The sequence below is a fragment of the Gymnodraco acuticeps genome, unplaced genomic scaffold (genome assembly GCF_902827175.1).
Source record: "Gymnodraco acuticeps unplaced genomic scaffold, fGymAcu1.1, whole genome shotgun sequence".
Classification (NCBI taxonomy): domain Eukaryota; kingdom Metazoa; phylum Chordata; class Actinopteri; order Perciformes; family Bathydraconidae; genus Gymnodraco; species Gymnodraco acuticeps.
This window is the reverse complement of record NW_022992354.1, coordinates 39,781-58,756: the sequence shown is the minus strand read 5'-3', so window position 1 is coordinate 58,756 and position 18,976 is coordinate 39,781. Positions and strand designations below refer to the sequence as shown.

At 43.1% G+C, this 18,976-nt stretch overlaps 1 protein-coding gene across 1 annotated transcript; it reads right to left on the bottom strand.

The window, feature by feature from the left end:
* Positions 1-2,419: 2,419 nt before the first annotated feature.
* On the bottom strand, positions 2,420-14,286 carry LOC117542154 (sulfotransferase 2B1-like). The gene is made up of 8 exons (XM_034209623.1): positions 14,221-14,286; positions 13,381-13,807; positions 9,876-10,033; positions 7,864-8,075; positions 4,559-4,685; positions 3,991-4,085; positions 3,644-3,824; positions 2,420-3,253 (listed from the first exon to the last, which is right to left on the bottom strand). Exons 3-8 carry the CDS (start codon positions 10,012-10,014, stop codon positions 3,144-3,146), a joined length of 864 nt encoding a protein of 287 aa, XP_034065514.1. The 5' UTR covers positions 10,015-10,033; positions 13,381-13,807; positions 14,221-14,286; the 3' UTR covers positions 2,420-3,143.
* Positions 14,287-18,976: the final 4,690 nt, after the last annotated feature.

The window sequence follows — 18,976 nt, the reverse complement described above, 5'->3', positions numbered from 1 at the left end:
GTCCCCGGAGTTGGGGACTGGCTTCAGTAGAAGCTGCTGGGAGTCCCAGCAGCCTTCCGAGTAAATCGCCAGAACGCCGACACCTCCTCATCTCCACCGCTCCCATGTTTTATTTTGTGTTGCCATAAGTTAGTCTCTCTGCGTTTCTGCGCTGGGCTAATGCTAATAATGCTAATGCGAGGATAATAAAATGGCGGCTTCACAAATCTTTTTGGGAGTTTTACGGGGCGTGGTTTGCAATCCGCCCAGCCAATCAGAAATATAGCTCTTTTCTCACAAGAGAGCCGTACGAAAGTCCCTGCTCTCTAGCAGCTCTCTGCTCTCTAGCAGGGACTTTCGTGGGGGTAAAAAGGTTCTCATTAACTAATTTTAGTACCGGCTCTTTTTGGTGTGAACGCGATAAAAGAGGCTAACGTCCACGCTAGCTTCCACGCTAGCTGCTATATGTTTTGCATTGAGGTGATACTTGAGGCTTGATGTGCTGCGGTGATATGCAAATTCCTTTTTGCATAATTTGCACACAACCGTGCTCTTATCGACGCTTCCATCCGTCCGTTTTTTAAAACAACATTTCCCACTGTTGTTCACTGTGGTTTGTTGTTGTCTGAAGTCATGAACGTTAGTTGGTGCTCCAGTATAATCGGTACGCCTGAAACTCATCCAGTGAGAAACGTTCCGCGGTGCAAAAATAAGTGCGATTAAAATGCGTTAATTTTTTTAACGCCTTCATTTTTGTGTAATTAATTAATCTTAATTAACGCGTTAAAGTCCCGGCCCTAGAATTAATCAATTTACAGCCATATTATTTAAGTATATACACTTTTATTAAATGTTTGATATTTCCGGCACAGACCCTTTCATACCGGCTGTGGAAGCTATTCAGTATTTTTCACATTTATTTAATGTATTTATTTGTTATTTTTTGTTTTGTAGAATTAATTGATTTACAGCCATATTATTTAAGTTAAGTTGTGTTCCAGCTAAAATGCTTTTATTTTGAAGGTGATGGGTCAATTTGGGAACACAGCTGGGTTTATTTAAGTCAATCAGGGCACAGCAGCAGTCAGTGGGCACCGGGAAGGTCTATGGTTTTTTACCAGTATCAGGGCTGAGTTCAGCAAACATTTCAACACCTTTTGCTGTATTGTTCTTGCCAAGGTGAAGCTAATAAATACCACAAAAACGTTGATGCCTTGTCTGGACAATGGACTCATTACCAACTCATGATCTGCGTAAGATCCACTATACCTGGTGCCTCAGTGGCCTTTTGAAGTGTTATTGTTGTTGACAAATAGCCACTACAGGCACAGTGCAGGATATTCCTGTCTATGTTTAAATCTCCTAGAAAATAAATCTCTCTGTGACGATCACACACTTTATCTAACATTTCACATACTTAGTTTAAATAAATTAGGTTTGCATTTGGAGGACTGTAACAACATCCTACTTACAAAGGTTTCAAGTGTGGTAAATTAATTTGCAACCAAGTGCACCAAAAAGGTCCAGTTTACATAATGTCCTAGTGTCTAATCCAAATGAACAATGGCTTACCCTTAGAAAGACAATGTGTGACCACAAGTGACACATGTAAGATTTTAACTTTGGAAAATGTTAGACAACAGATTTATCATTTAGATATCTTATCACTGGCGCAGACTGAAAACTCATCTCTTTCGACTCCACTTCGAGCGATAGAATTACTAACAAAGAACTGCTAACAGAGCACTTATATACTAATAAAGGACTGGCTTACCTAAAGCCAGTTGAGTAGCACTTGAAATGTTTTGGCTCTATGAAACCTGATGGGTTCTGCCGGGTCCTTTCACTCCGTTAGGAACCTTCCTAAGCTTAACTGACCCTCTTCCTCCTTTGTCATGTGCCAGTTCGCCTCATTCCATGCCATGTCAAGAAAGCCAGCGTGTTTCAAGCTAAGAACTTTATTTACCATCTACCAAGAGCCACGTTAATTAAATCTTGTATTATTTGCAATTTGCCTTTGCACATTCTTTCCTACATTTTGTAAACACTTTTGTTTTTGTACTTTTATTGTTGAGTCGCTGCATTTGAGTCGCAGTCATTGTGTCATGTTCTTTACGTTTTTCACACTTTCCACTCTCAAGAAAAACAAATGTATGCAATGCAGAAGCCCAAGATTAGGTAAATAATTACTTAATTAATACTGTATGTAATAACACAAATATATGACTTATTCACCATCTTTATATAAAATAAACGTAAAGGCAAAGAAGAGGATTTGTAAAAGCAGGGCAGATGAATAGATTAAATGAAACTCGAAAAATACAAATACAAATATTGTAAAATGAAGGAGGAGCAAAACATTCTGTGATTTTGTTACAACATTTGATGCAGACATTTTTTATTGGAAAGGAAATGTTTTATTAATCACTGTGATCTTCATCCGTTCACAATAAGGCAAGCAGGTTCATGTTGCTTTAAGGTTTTAGTATGATTGTGTCTGATATCACATTTGCATTGTTACGTATTAACATGGCTCAGTGGGTAGTGTGCTGAACTTCAAATCAGAGGATAGCAAGTTCGAGTCCCACTGCAGTCAGCATGTCGTTGTGTCCCTGGGACACTTCGTCCCAAGTTGCTCGTCCACAGTAATAAGTGAGTTGCTTTGGATAAAAGCGTCTAACAAATGACATGTAATGTCAACATGTACTGTAACATATGCAAGTAAGGTCACCTGAGGCTCATTGGGTTTATTTGTTACTAGTTCAACTGAAGGCTGAATGTTTCATATCAAACATGCAGCCTGGTGATGCATAAAGTGAAATAATACATGACTTATGGTACATCAATAATCGCTTTGGCCATAACACAAACCAGCCAAGGTGAACACCTCAGGTCACACAACAACAACTCTGTTAAGGCCGTGTTATATGAACAAATCAAGAAGTTAGTTCTTCAAACACCTCATCTTTGATTCTGATGGTCTGTCTATGAAAACGATAACACAGTTTAATCTATCAAGAGGAGTTAAAGAACGTTTGTTTGTGTTTCTCCAATTCTGCTGCCACAAACCTCATTAACCAAACAATTTGTTGTGATTAAGAAATGGCTTATTCATTTCTGAGAACCATGGTATGCTGCAGGAGGCAATGTTAAAGTGTTCCCATTTAATCCCATGCAAATGTATGTTTGACATCTTTCATCTTGTCTTTGTAAACAGCGTCAAAGTACGCTGCATCTGCCGGGGTTAGCTGGTTTTTCCAGTCTCCAACAATTCCTGAAACACAACATGGGAAGAAAAGGAAATCCTTATTAAGTTGGAGAAATATACCTTTCTATCTTATTTTGAATAGACAAATATGTTCTTGCTATTTAGAAAAACAGTATGTCAGTTTCTGAGGATTCCCTGATGGTCCTGATACCATCCACCAAACATGACTCAGCACCAATGAATGCCCTACCCCCAAAGACATGCTATGACTAGATAGTACAATATTAGTGAGAAAATAAAGCCCAGCAAACTCTCCATAAACATCATTATGTATTTCATGAACAGATTATTTCAGGATGTATTGCGCAACGGAAATACATCAGTGTGTCCTCGGTTATAGCTCCTCCAGATTCAAATAAACCTTTTGTATTCTATGTATTATTTAATGACACTCACCTTTCCTGAGAAACTCAGACTTTGTCTGGTCTATTAATTCACGAGGAACAGTAGAGAGGTTTGACATGTTGTTCTTCTTCATGTTCTTGAACAAACATCGGTCGGCTATCTTCTCTATCGCTTCATGGTCCAGAGGTTTCTGCAGGAACTGAGCCATGTTGCCCACAGAGTCCTTCAGGTCCTAAAGAGAAACAAAGATACGCTCATAGTCCTGCAGCGGCTCTCCCAGTATACACTATCTTAGTAGGAGGAGTTTGAAGATGATTGCTAAATCATGGTCAGAACTATTGGGGAAATATTTGGAAAATTGATTTGAGGCAGATTTGAGGATTGTTCCTGAGTCTCACCATTATCATCTGTTCATAGGAGATGTGCATGATGTGCTCTTCATCTGCAGCATTCAGCCAGCTCTTCATATGATCAAACCACGAGCCAAACAGAACTGGAAGGAACAGGAGACACAAGTATTCCTTTCATAAGAGGTTATCATAACTTAGTTTGTTTACTGAACCTTTCAAGATCTCCCTTGTTAAAGGCTAAACATAATGCAAAAAGCACTAAGTGGCTTTGCAAGATACACATGTATCCATGGTGTGCTAGCGACCCACAATGTATAAGAATGGACCGTCTTCTCTATTTGACTCTTGCTGGTATTTTGGGTTGCTTTAAAAAGACAGGTGCTTCAAATAAGCATTTTCAGAGAATTTATAAGAACAAGAATGTGTTTTTTGAACATTAAAGTTCGTAATCATGGGCTAGTAAAATCCCAAAACACAATTGAGAATGTGCATGATAAGTCCCCTTTAAATCAAGTTACCAGGTAAAAGGTTTTTAAGAGTTTTCGTCCCACTCACTGATATGTATGGTGTTATGAACGCATTCTAAACATTACATAGCTGTAACAATCAGAAAAACCTTTTCCATCAAGGAACTTGTGGAGGAACTGGGTCTGTGGGCCTGGGTCCACCAGGAAGGAAGCCGCCTCATGATGATGAAAAGACGATGTGAACACATCTTTGGGGTTCCTCGTCACATAGATGACCTGCAGTGATTACATTACATTACATTACATTGCATTTAGCTGACGCTTTTATCCAAAGCGACTTACAATAAGTACATTCGATCAGGAAGACACAACCTTGAAGAAAACAGAATCATATAAGTACATCAGGTTTCATAGAGCCAAACATTTCAAGTGCTACTCAACTGGCTTTAGATAAGCCAGTCCTTTATTAGTATATAAGTGCTTTGTTAATAGTTCTAACGCTCGAAGTGGAGTCGAAAGAGATGAGTTTTCAGTTTGCGCCGGAAGATGTGCAAGCTATCTGCCGTCCTGATGTCAATGGGGAGCTCATTCCACCATCTTGGAGCCAGGACAGCAAACCCACGTGTTTTCGCCGATGGGAACTTGGGTCCCCCTCGCAGCGAGGGCGCAACGAGTCGTTTGGCTGATGCAGAGCGTAGTGCACGCGCTGGGGTGTACAGTTTAACCATGTCCTGGATGTACGAAGGGCCAGATCCATTCGCAGCATGGTAAGCAAGTACCAGTGTCTTGAAGTGGATTCTAGCAGTTACCGGAAGCCAGTGAAGGGAGCGGAGGAGCGGAGTGGTGTGGGAACATTTAGGAAGGTTGAAGACCAGACGAGCCGCTGCATTCTGGATGAGCTGCAGAGGTCGGATGGCACATGCAGGTAGACCAGCCAGGAGGGAGTTGCAGTAGTCTAGGCGTGAGATGACGAGAGCCTGAACCAGAACCTGAGTCGCTTTCTGAGTCAGCTGGGGACGTATCTTCCTGATGTTGTAAAGCGTGTATCTGCAGCAACGGGTTGTAGCAGCGATGTTTGCAGTGAAGGACAGGTTGTTATCTAAGGTCACACCCAGATTCCTTGCAGTCTGAGTCGGGGAAACAACTGAGGTGCCGATGTTGATTGTTAGGTCAAGAGTGGGACAATCTTTTCCCGGGAGGAAGAGCAGCTCAGTCTTGTCAAGGTTGAGCTTGAGGTGATGAGCAGAAATCCACTGAGAGATGTCAGCTAGACAAGCAGAGATGCGTGCGACGACCTGGGTCTCTGAGCGGGGAAAGGACAGAATTAATTGGGTATCATCAGCGTAGCAGTGGTAAGAAGAACCATGCGGGCTAATGACTGATCCGAGCGAGTTTGTGTACAGGGAGAAGAGGAGGGGACCAAGAACAGAGCCCTGAGGGACCCCCGTAGTTAATTAACAAGGGTCGGACTCAGACCCTCTCCAAGTCACCCTGTAGGTACGGTCTTTCAGGTATGAGGTGAGGAGGGACAGTGCAGAGCCTGAAACTCCAAGTTTTTGGAGAGTGCGAAGGAGGATCTGATGATTCACCGTGTTGAATGCAGAAGACAGGTCCAATAGGATGATGACAGAGGAGAGGGATGCAGTTTTGGCAGTGTGCAGTTCCTCCGTGACAGCAATGAGAGCAGTTTCTGTGGAGTGACCTGCCTTGAAACCAGACTGGTGCGGATCCAGAAGGTTGTTCTGATTGAGATAACAGGAGAGTTGTTTAAAGACAGCGCGTTCAAGTGATTTAGACAGGAACGGGAGGAGAGAGACAGGCCTGTAGTTTATAACATCAGACGGGTTGAGAGTGGGTTTCTTTAGGAGAGGGTTTACTCTTGCCTCCTTGAGACTGTTTGGAAAGTGACCAGAAGTTAGAGAAGTGTTGATGAAATGGGTGAGAAACGGTAGAATATCAGGAGCAATAGTCTGAAGGAGATTTGAAGGGATAGGGTCCAGAGGACAGGTGGTAGGGCGGGCAGAAGTAATGAGGGTAAGAACCTCACTTGGAGAGAGAGGGGAAAAGGAGGTAAGTGTGTGGGTGGAAGGAGGGTCTGGTGACCCAGCGGTGAGTAAAGGTGAGTCAGAAAAAGAAGAGCGAATATCATCAACCTTTTTTTCAAAGTGGGTAACAAAGTCGCTTGACAGAAGGGAGGAGGGGGGAGGGGCTTTGGGGGGGGGGTCCAAGAGGGTGGAGAAGATGGCAAATAGTTTTTTAGGATTGGAATAGGAAGATTGGATCTTATCTTGAAAGAAAGTGCTTTTTGCCTGAGAGATCGAAGCAGAGAAAGAGGAGAGGAGAGCCTGATAGGTTAGGAGGTCGTCACGGTGTTTGGATTTCCACCATTTCCGCTCTGCTGCCCTAAGGACGGTTCTATTAGCACGCAGTGCATCATTCAGCGAGGGAGCAGGAGGGGACTGACGAGCCTGCCGAGATGTGAGAGGACAGAGCGAGTCCAGAGTGGATGAGAGAGTAGAGAGGAGAGTTTCTGCAGCAGAGTTTGAAGGCAGGAGTTGGAACGAGTCAGAGGAAGGGAGGGCTGAGAGCACCGACGAGGCAAAGCTAGAGGGGGAGAGGGAGCGAAGGTTACGGCGGACAAGTGCAGGATGAGAAGAGATTAGTTTGTTATGTTTGGAAAGGGATAGAGAGAATGAAATGAAGAAGTGATCGGATGTGTGGAGCGGGTTTACAGAGAGGTTAGAAGTAGCGCAGTTCCTTGAGAATATGAGATCAAGGACATTGCCAGCTTTATGAGTCGGTGGGGACGGAGACAGTGAGAAAGCAAAGGCGGTTAACAGAGATGTTAGTTCGTCTATCTTCCCCGTCTGGAGGTTGAAGTCTCCGAGAAGTACAGCGGGAGGGCCAGTTTCAGGGATGAGTGAGAGGAGATTATCTAATTCCTCCAAGAAGTCCCCCAAGGCGCCTGGTGGACGGTAGATAACAACAATGGTTAACTGTATAGGATGGGTTACTGTGACGGCATGGAATTCAAAGGTGGAAGGAGTGAAGTTAGGTAGCTTGAAGAGGGAAAAGCTCCATTTGGGAGAGAGCAGGAGACCAGTGCCACCCCCTCTGCCAGTGGGTCTGGGTGTATGGGAGAAGGAATATGCAGTGGAGAGAGCTGCTGGGGTGGATGTGTTGGATGGAGTAATCCAGGTCTCAGTGAGAGCAAGGAAATCCAGAGACTGCAGGGAGGCGTAGCCAGAGATGAAGTCAGCCTTAGGAACAGCTGACTGGCAGTTCCACAGGCCACCTGAAACTAGATGTTGGATCTCAGTGGAGCACGTGGATCTCAGTGGAGCACGTGGGATAACATGACGTGATGACATGACGTCAGACCCTTTCCTTCACACATACTGTCTGTGATGCGTTTATCACATTGAATCTGATCCGCCTTAATTGATAGGTTTACCTTTGGCTTTACTTCAAAGAAAGATGGTGGCATCATGTTGTACTGGAAGTGTGTAGTCAACAGTCGTGGAGAGGGCCTCTGTTCAAGTTCGAGGGAGGCGGTCTGCTGCAATTCAAGCCAGGGAACACGTTTCCAGTTAACAATCGTGTCAACAGGTGCTGGATCTCCTCCACTCATGATCAGAGGGACAATCTCCTGCATCCAGTGTGTACCTAAACAAAAAAATATTTTCTTAAATATGTATTTATTAGCCCTTGTAAAACTTGGGGTGAGGTGAAATTATACCCATTTTCACCCCACCCTATACTCGTTTGCTTGTGCTTAAATGCGGCCTTCAGAATAAGATAACCACTAATTAATTACTCGTGAATTGTTAATACCATGAAAACATTCCCAAAGTCACAGGCAATAGCCAACCAGGAGGGAGGGTTCTTTCTTATCTTGTGTGCTTGCCAAATGTAATACTTCATACACAAACACACCATCCAAAAGATGGTTCAACTATTATTGAAATCTCTGGCCAAATGTCAATCTCCACTCTGTCTCAAGTTAACTTCTTATTTCATATGATTTTACAAGAAATGTTACTATGTCGTTTGGATATTATGTTGAATCACCAGTAAAAACATTGCTTTGTAGCTATCTGTTAATTGTTTGTGCAGATTTAATACATGAAGGGACACACCATTAGAAACAACTTAAAGGGGACCTATCATGCAAAATGCACTTGTTGATGTCTTTTCTACATAACCATGTGTCCCCGGTGTGTCAGGGAACTCACGCAGCGTCAGAAAATAAAACCCTCTCTCTTTTCCTCCGTACCCAAATCTCTAAAAACGGGGAACAACGGAGCTGATCCAGATTTGAGTCCGATATGACGTAATATCTGAAATGTGGACCCACGGCCCAATCAGAAACGTCGCTATCAGAAACAATGGCCGACTGTTTTGGACGTAATATGGTCGGTGTTTACATTAGCATCGCTAACACTCAGAGCTAACCTGTACTGGAGAGCATGTGTGTGAAGAAGCTGGATATCAAAAGGAACTCACCTTGTGGTATAACCGGCAAGAGAGAAAGCCTTTGAGCTCCATACTGTTTCAGAGATAATCCTCCCGCATGAGCCCAGCTTTATACCCCAAAATCAGCACTTTTCAAACAGGAAGTGAAATAGAGGGATGTGAGGCATGGCTAGAATGGGTGATCTGTTTGGTATTTTGAGCAAAACACTTCATAGACATGTTTTTTATATATTTGTATATATCTGAGACCTATGCTATTGCCTAAAAATAGCATGATAGGTGACCTTTAAAACATTAAGTAAGTCCAAATCAGAGGAACTAACTTGTTGATACTTGGATCATTGGCATACAGTAGTAGGGTCATTGTCCTCAACCGGACCTCCGAGCATGGACAGAGAGATCATGGTACTGCTGTAGGACCCCGGATGTCTTTGAACACTGCCTAACGACAACCCATCTGAAAAATTAGCTAGCTATAGCTAAAGCCCATCTTTTACAGTAACAGAAAACCCAGTAGGCTACATATATCTACACTGCAATTATCAATGAAGTATATTTTGAAAGACATGGGGTCTAGTGTTTAACAAAGGTGTTCAAAAACAAAACAATGACGGCAGGCAGGGTTTTATAGGCATTCTATTTAAACTATACTTTTGGACACTACGTCACAGGAACGATGGAAAATAGCTATGTTTTAGCAGTGATCAACAACATTTGGAATTGTTAGATTGTTATAGAACCTTTTCCCTAACTGCCTGTGAAACTCTCTTTGGTGAACTGCTGCACCAGGACTCATATCGTGCGAATGGCAAAACATATCAGTGCTTGTGAATTATTTTCACTTGCTCTTGTCTCATCTGCCTTCTCACAGAAATACAAAGCAGCAGGAAATGTCTTCCTTTTCATTTTACAATTATTTTACAAATCAAATAATAAAAACGTATCTTGAGTAGTGGTGCACACATTCAACACCTAACACTTACAACTCACCAGATTTGGGATACGTCATGATGATGATATCATCTGGGCGAAAAGCAAACTCTTCAAAGTATTTCAGACTCTCTGGCGTGTGCATAGATGAGACCACGTAGACCCCCTTGTACACCGTGTATAACTCTTCCTCCGTCATAGTTTAAGGTGCAGAATCTCTGTGGATGAGGGAATTTATATAGTGGATGATGTGTGAGTGCTCGTTCCCTATTAAAGGAAAAGGCATTGAGTAAATATTTAGCCTGGACTGTCAAACATCCCCCGGACTCACACCTTTGCCATAGTTTATAATCCAAATGAAACATTTTTCACCTTTAGAGTTTAAGGCGAGACACGGAAGGCAAAAACATAGTTTTTCAAGTACTGGTCAATTTTGAGATTTTGTGCTATTTTGATTCTATAACATGTTTTCTTTCAGGCTTTTGGAAGGAAAACGTACAAAATACACATTTAAGTGTTTATTTTACTATAGTTTGTCTATTTGCGTCTGTAGATTTCTCCTAAATTCACCAAAAGTTAGCATTCTAACGTAACCGCGTGACCGCCGGCTCTTTTAAGTGAACGACGGGAGCCGTTTTTTTTTTGTTTTTTTTTGCGGAGGGATCTAGATCGGCATGAAGGCACATTATGCAATGTGCACATTATCCCGCTTATTACACATGGCCACATTCTCAACAAAGTAACGACATGACTCCCAATATTAAGTGAAATGCTTTTATGGATTTAGAAAATCATTTTATTGATTTAAAAAATAGTTGTATGTATTGATTTAAATTGACATGCATCCGCTAAGAAAAATAGTCCGTTGTTACTGTTTGAACTAACGTAGGAACTTCTTCGATAGCGTTTTTGAGGAGCTTTTTGATTACAGATTTGAAAACATCGTTGCTTGCTTTAAAAGTAGCACACTTCATGATGTCAAACCTTGGAAAATATCTAGATATCTATGCCCTAATGCCAAAGTAACTGGCAACTGAATATGTGTCGCTGCGTAAAAAGGAGGGTTTCTGCCCCGTTACTTCTCTTCTTACTTCTATAAGAATAAAACACGGAGGACGGAGATCTCTTTTCCTCCCCCTCTTTTCCCCGCTGCAGCCCAGCAGCTGATCTCAGAGCACGCTCCCCTCTCCTGCAGGGGGGCGTGGTCAGCTGCAGCTCACAGAATCAGCCCCTGCAAAAACAGCGCTGGAAAGAGCAAATAGAGCGAAATGAGGCATGGCTAAAATGCAGGATCTTTTTGGTATTTTGAAAAAAAAACTATATTTATATAGGTATGGCCCTACAATATATTGTTCAAATATAGCATGATCGGTCCACTTTAAGTAATACAAGACAGAATGATGATGATCTCGGTGCTACAGGTGATGCACTGTCTGCAGAACCAGTGTCCACAGCTGGTAGAGACTGGATCCCTCAGGACGTCCTGACACAGAGCACAGCTGGTAGAGACTGGATCCTTCAGGACATCCTGACACAGAGCACAGCTGGTAGAGACTGGATCCCTCAGGACGTCCTGACACAGAGCACAGCTGGTAGAGACTGGATCCTTCAGGACGTCCTGACACAGAGCACAGCTGGTAGAGACTGGATCCTTCAGGACGTCCTGACACAGAGCACAGCTGGTAGAGACTGGATCCTTCAGGACGTCCTGACACAGAGCACAGCTGGTAGAGACGGGATCCTTCAGGACGACCTGACACAGAGCACAGCTGGTAGAGACTGGATCCTTCAGGACGTCCTGACACAGAGCACAGCTGGTAGAGACTGGATCCTTCAGGACGTCCTGACACAGAGCACAGCTGGTAGAGACTGGATCCTTCAGGACGTCCTGACACAGAGCCAGACCCGGCGCCAGAACAAATCTAAAGGGAGGGCCTATGATTTTCATGGGAGGGCCCACAAAACCGTCACGTGCCTGCGGCACAATATATATCAAACAGCAAGGCCAACGGCATTGCGCAAAGACGCACACTTATCGCAAACATACACAAATATAAAGGGCAACGTAGAAACCACTTTGAAACATTGTGTGCGTGGCAGCACAGACACTGGTAAATCACGAGCAAGGCACACTGGTTAAGGATGGCAGCTTCCTCATCGCTGCACTCGGAGAGAAATAGTAGAGACGGAGTCGATGAGCTGTTTAGCCCGCCTTGGGCATGGTTTATGTTCCGATGCACTGCACTCGGACATGCTGTGGAGTGAATCGAGTCACCTCTGAGAGGGAGTTGGTTGACAGCTAAAAAAGCTATAATATCAACGACAGCTGACACGTAATAACGGCTCCGTGCAGCTGATCTGCACCAAAGTTCTAATTTCCTTATTTGTTTCCTCGCGTATCTGTCTCTCTCTCCACACACTCTCACATTAAATGTGTTCTTTTGATGCGGCATGCCTTAGCAGTCCTTTATCAGTCTGTAATGCGTGTTTCCAGTCGCAAAAACCTTTGACAGTAAAAGCCGCATCAGATGAAGACACAAGGCTGCGTCTGCTTTTAACGAATCTTCAACAGACTGGCAAAAGTGCGGTTCTTTCCTGAAAACAATCTCCCTGGATAACGATCCAGCTTCACCTGCTTGGGTTTATTAACCCCCAGATCATCGCTAACTCAGCCCGGGGTTTGCCGAGGTCAAGCTTGTGACATTAAGGCGTGCTGCTGCAACGGCAGGTGCAGGGTCGCCAGCAGCACCATCGGCTGCAGTTCTTTCATCGCTATTTCCATTTTGTAATTCAAACAGAAATGGGAGTCTACAGAATGCACAATAAACAAATCCAGAATAGGCGGCAGAGTGTGACGCTGTGATTGGTCTAAATGGGGACGAATCACAAATCACAACAGACACATGCATTTATTTGACGTAGCCTGGCGCCTGCGATTTTGTTTTAGTTCTGACATCACATACATCGTAGCATAAAAGTTCACAGTTTATTTATAATTAAAAAAATAAAATAAATATATTTTTTAATTTGTATAAATAATAAAAAAACGTGTTTATTCAGGGAGGGCAGGAATGTCAAATGGGAGGGCCTGGCCCTCCCTGGCCCTCCCACGGCGCCGGGCATGCACAGAGCACAGCTGGTAGAGACTGAAGATTTGTCCTCTTCCTCATCTTTGAAACCACTCATCTTCTCCAGTCTGAGAGATCACATACACACACACACACACACACACACACTCACTCTCACACGCACACACACTCACTCACACACACACACACACACACACCACACACACACACACACACACACACACACACACACACACACACACACACGGTTAAACTAAATGAAATCAGTCAGACTTCAGGCCGCTCTCCATGTTGACTGCGCTGGGCTGTCACATGTTATGTAACTCTGATGAATCAGAAAACAGGAAATAATAAAAGTTCACAACACTTGCAGAAGTCTCATTGGACTCTAGGACGCAGATTTTTAACCAAGTTATTTTCTGACATCCAGTAAATAATAAATGTGTTGGAAAGCAGATCCTGGTGTTAACACTCACCCTGTTGTTCTCCTCCTGCTGTCGAGCTGTAAAATGGCGTCTGGCAGTCTGACTTCATACTTTCACCTTCCCTCACCTGTCTGCAGCTCCTCCCTTTGATTCATAACCAGCCTCACCAGCTGAACCAGTTCACATACATCACTTTGTTCAGTGAGATAGAAAAAGACATGCAGCTAAAAACAAGCTCAACAAAGTCATCAAAAGGACACAACATCCACACATCAGCCTCCATAGGATATCATTAAATCTGCTTTATATAAAAAACAATGAACAGCGACTTAAATAAAAAACACAAAGCTACATTTAACTAATTTACAAGATGTGCCAAAATCAGGGCTGAAATAGAGATTTCACCTCCAGCAAGGTGGAAGGAGGAAAAGTGTTTTAAATAGGGGCAGAGAAACAGGAGAGAAGCAGGCTGCAGCACCTCACTGAAAAGTGTTTTAAATAGGGGCAGAGAAACAGGAGAGAAGCATGCTGCAGCACCTCACTGAAAAGTGTTTTAAATAGGGGCAGAGAAACAGGAGAGAAGCAGGCTGCAGCACCTCACTGAAAAGTGTTTTAAATAGGGGCAGAGAAACAGGAGAGAAGCAGGCTGCAGCACCTCACTGAAAAGTGTTTTAAATAGGGGCAGAGAAACAGGAGAGAAGCAGGCTGCAGCACCTCACTGAAAAGTGTTTTAAATAGGGGCAGAGAAACAGGAGAGAAGCAGGCTGCAGCACCTCACTGAAAAGTGTTTTAAATAGGGGCAGAGAAACAGGAGAGAAGCAGGCTGCAGCACCTCACTGAAAAGTGTTTTAAATAGGGGCAGAGAAACAGGAGAGAAGCAGGCTGCAGCACCTCACTGAAAAGTGTTTTAAATAGGAGGAAAGTGTGCATAGATGCTCAAATACGTGTTCATGCAGCATAAAAGTGAGAAAAACTAATTGAAATGGCTTAAAAAGCACAAAGTGATTTAAGTGCAGTTCCAAGATTCCCCACAGGAGGGCTCCAGGGAGCGCATCACCCAACATGAGCACAGTGCATTAACAGCAGAAAATACGATCAATAAAGGCAAATCAATTGATTTAAAGTGCAGGGAGGCTCCACACCAGGCACAGGTACATCCCTACATCCCCACAATAGTGACACTGATGGTTTGAAGTTGTTTCAGTGGGGAAAAGAGTGCTAAAAGTCTGCTAACAGTCTGCTAACAGTGTGGTAACAGTCTGATTGTTTTAGAGACCCATAGTAATCATACAATAAATCATTTACATCTAAAAGTATTGATTACAATTCATTTTTAGGGGGAAAATGGCTGATGAGGCATTTTGGTATTTTGGGCAAAACACTTCACCCAACCCTGTATATATATATATATATATATATATATATATATGCCGTTAAAAACTCTGCAATATATACCTGGCTGCTAAATCCTTAGAACTGTTACAGAATGTGTATTTTGTAAATTGTATAACTTTTTATTTTATTATATTTTTTATCATACTACTTTTTTTTTTAACTTTAATACTTTTTTTTTGCATGTACAGTAGCATAGGTAACATTAAGCTGTATGTGGCTCTTTTCTGCTGTAACAACGTAAATGCCCCCTCTGTGGGACTGATTAAGGTTTTCTGATTCTGATCTGATTCTGAACTACGATGCTCAACAGCTCGCTAAACAGAACTTTGACGCTGGTATCAGTTTGGTTTCCCACCAATCACGGGAGTATTGTGTATAGAAAGTTATATTTCTTGCGCTACCTAAAATCCATGAAGGCAACATGACAGAGGGAGGGCTGTCACTCCAACACACTCTCATTCCCTAAACGTCCAGGAGCGACGCTTGGTCAGGGTCCATGGCGTCCAGTTGTGACGCACCGAGGCTCCTTCAGCTTCATAAACGGATGCAAAGAGCTTTCAACTGATTGCAATGTATTCCCATCGGCTGCGGTATTTGACGCTCAGGGAAGCACCGCATCCATTTATGTCGGCGGCTGTTAAAGGCAGGAGAGGTTTCTCAATACTCTAATTTCCCCTCCTCGACTCCTTTCCTCGACTCCTATCCTCGATACTTAGTCCCGCCCACAGGAGATGCGAGCGGAGGTCTGAGGAGGGGAACCGAGGAGAGAGGAGGGGAAGCAGCAGGCGGTTAGAGAAATGAGAACTCTTCTCCTCTGAGCGGTCATTTTAAAGAGACGTCCATCAATGATGACAGGAGGCACAGCAGCCCTCTGTCTGATGGACAGATGTGTTCATGACCACTTATATATTTACTTTTAATTCATTGACAGTGCGGTATAATGAGACAATAACAGGCTACAGATGCGGACATATACACACACATTTATGTGTATAAATATATACAATTTCAGAATCAAACAAGTATGAGAGCACTCTCATAATAACGTAACACAATCAGAGACTGAAATACCCCCCCACCTCTCTCTCTGGTGGCTGAAATGGGGAATTGAAATTACGGCCCAACAGTTACAAGTAGGCCTATTAAAAGTAAGCAGAGGACACCAAACCAACTGAGACCCGTCTGTCCACCGCATCTACGCACTGTACCACACACACCTACACACTGTACAACACACACACACCTACAAGTAGTAGTAATGATACCGCTTTCGTCTCATTAGTATGCATACAAAGTGACAGATGGACACGCCCCCAATTATGCAAATGAGCTAAGTCCCGCCTCCCATTGATCGACATCCTTTGATGTGGGGGTGAGGGGTCATCACCCCCTAGGGGTGAAATGCCCCCCTGTGTAGCGCTTTTGTTCGAAATCCTTTTGATGTGTGTTATGTGAAAAGCCCCCGGGCTAGCGCCTTTGTTGTCTAATTCTTTGATGTGTTGATTGAGTCTCTTTGAAGTTCTATTGTATGGCCCCCCTCAGAGCCCTTTTGTTGTCTAATCTAATTATGACGTCTAATCTAATTATGATGTCTAATCTAATTAGCCTTTGGTGTTTGCCCTTTGATGTGAGGTGTTATAACAGGCCGGTGTGACTTCACACTGGTGTGCTATAAACCTTTGATGTTAATCTAGGTGTCTCTTTTGGTGTCTCTTTATGCGTGAGACTGTCTACCCAGCCCCCCTCCCAGCCTCCCTTTTCTACCCCTTCCGGGGCTATGACGCTAACAAATAGTGAGGGGTGGAATTAGGTAGAAATACGCTCAAATGAAATAACAAGACAGCAATTCCATTTACCCAGTCACCTTTTCAAAAAAGAAAAATGGCAAGAGACGCCTCGAATGGGGTTTAATCAGCCTGTGACAATTTACAGCCATCCGTCCGTAGCATCAGTCAAGAAACGAATGCAGCAGCAGTGCGGGGGTCAGACGCCTACAGTCTCGTGCCCTCTTTTGGCAATGCGCGCGTTCATGTGTGTTGGAGGAGGGGCTCTGTGAGGAAGTGGCAGATTTCCCCCCGGTTTGACTGCAAAAGACTCTCACTTTTTACAGAGGGCTCCGCCTACCACTCAACATAACAAGCCCTGCCTTTCCTCACCAGATCATTTAAAAATGAGAACACCTCAAGGACATTTTTGTGAGCAGCAACCATGGATCTGGGAGAAAACAACTCTCTCACCGCGAGCTGCAGCCTGGAGAAAACGCCTGTAGGACCTCCATCCTCTCCAACAATCTGGACACCAGATCTCGACAGCTATATGGCAGATATTGATATTACGGGGTGGCTGGATATGCATCAACCTCCATCTACTCCATCCAAGTCTCCAGGGGGATCAACAGCAGTAGGCATTGATGCGCCATGTTTTCCTTGTGCTCCCGAGGTTGATGCTAAAGAACGTGCTCGGACATCGTCATTCCTGAATACGGTAAAAGCAGTTGTAGTTCATCTGTTGGACAGGGTCGTGTACCTTTACAGAAAGGAAAAATGTTACGGATGTCAAATCGATCACCCAAGTCAGAGGCGGCACAAGTGTTTATTTCCGACCGAAGAATACTATCTGGATCGAAACTATGATGAAGTGGTAAAGAGACTGTGGACCGATCGTTTCATTCCAGCCATTCGGGTCGCTCTACACCAGGGCCACCTTCATGTGTCGGACAGGAGAGTCTTTGGAGCTACCGAGGCGATTCTGCACAATCTCAGAAACACCGGACTCTTTGAGGCTAAAATGAAGAAGCTTTACGAACAGCTTATGGAGAACGACGAGACCCATCTGAAGACTATAAGAGCAGCTTGGGCCTTTTGGCAGCAATAGGAAGAGTTTTTATTTTTTTTATTTTATCTGTTTTTATTTTAGGCTACTTGATCTAGTGTGTCCTTCCTAAAAATCATGTTTATTATTCTCTGCTTAGAGAAAATGTTTATTTTTTATACATGTGTGACATATCAATAAAATGCGTTGTAAGAAAAACTGTTGTACTCATTACCTCATCGGGCTGTAACAGGGAATATGTCTGAGAAACGTGTCATGCAAAAGGTGTATTACATTCCTTCTAATCCAGGGAGTTTAGGAGGTGTGGATAAACTCCATAGAGCTGTACAGAATGAAATGGGTAAACAAGTAAATGTAGAGAAAGTCAGAGAATATTTATCTGAGCAGGATGCATATACTTTACATAAGCCGGCTCGGGTGCATTTTGTAAGAAACAGAGTTTTCGTACTCAGACCGCTGCAGCAATTTCAAGCAGATCTCTGCGATATACAGTCGCTGTCCGAATATAATGATGGTTTTAATTATTTGTTAACAGTCGTAGATGTATTTTCGAAAAAAGCCTATGCTCAAGCATTAAAGAAGAAGACGGGTATTGAGGTTACCCAAGCCTTTGATACAATTTTAACACACAGTGAGATTCCTAGAAAGATACAAACAGACGCGGGGAAAGAATTCTTTAACAAAGTTTTTCAAAACTTATTGAAGAAATGAGGTATAGCACATTATGCAACCGCCAGTGATATGAAGGCATGTGTGGTAGAGAGATTTAACCGTACGCTGAAAACTAAAATGTGGAGGTATTTTACAGCTAAAAACACTCAGATATATAGACGTCTTACCTGAACTAATTGAAAGTTACAATAATAGTTATCACCGAAGTATTAAGATGACACCATTGCAAGTGACATTGCAAGTGAAAATGCGGCTCAAGTGTTCCGGAACCTGTATAACCCTTCCAGCCTTTGTAAAAAAGCTGTTGCCAAAATGAACTTTAAGGAGGGGGAGCTTGTAAGGATATCCAAATTGAGAGGGGTATTTGATAAAAAATATGAGCAGAGTTATACGGACGAGTTATTTACGGTGTCTGAAGGCATACCTCGACAGCCACCTGTTTACAAACTCAAAGATTATGATGGAGAAGAGATCAAGGGGACTTTTTATGAGAAAGAGTTACAAAAAGTAAAGATATCCAAGGACAAGGCTTTTCAAGTCGAGAAAATTCTAAAAAGGCGGGTGATGAGAGGGAAAAAACAAATGTTTGTATCTTGGCATAATTGGCCCGAAAAATTCAACAGCTGCAGGTTGATGCAGGCGAAATCAAAGATGTATAAAAGCAAACAGAATCAACGCTCAGTCCTTCATTACAGCCATGGAGATAAATGAAGGGTTCTACATTACGCTGCCGTCCAATGCCAGCCTT

Bases quoted from the DNA above. Each gene is read 5' to 3' on its own strand.
- LOC117542154 (XM_034209623.1), bottom strand. From the start codon at position 10,014: ATGACGGAGGAAGAGTTATACACGGTGTACAAGGGGGTCTACGTGGTC. The intron at 3,825-3,990 runs GTGAGACTCAGG...GTTTCTCTTTAG, and splicing joins CCTATGAACAGATGATAATG to GACCTGAAGGACTCTGTGGG. The intron at 3,254-3,643 runs GTGAGTGTCATT...GTTGTGTTTCAG, and splicing joins GTCTGAGTTTCTCAGGAAAG to GAATTGTTGGAGACTGGAAA.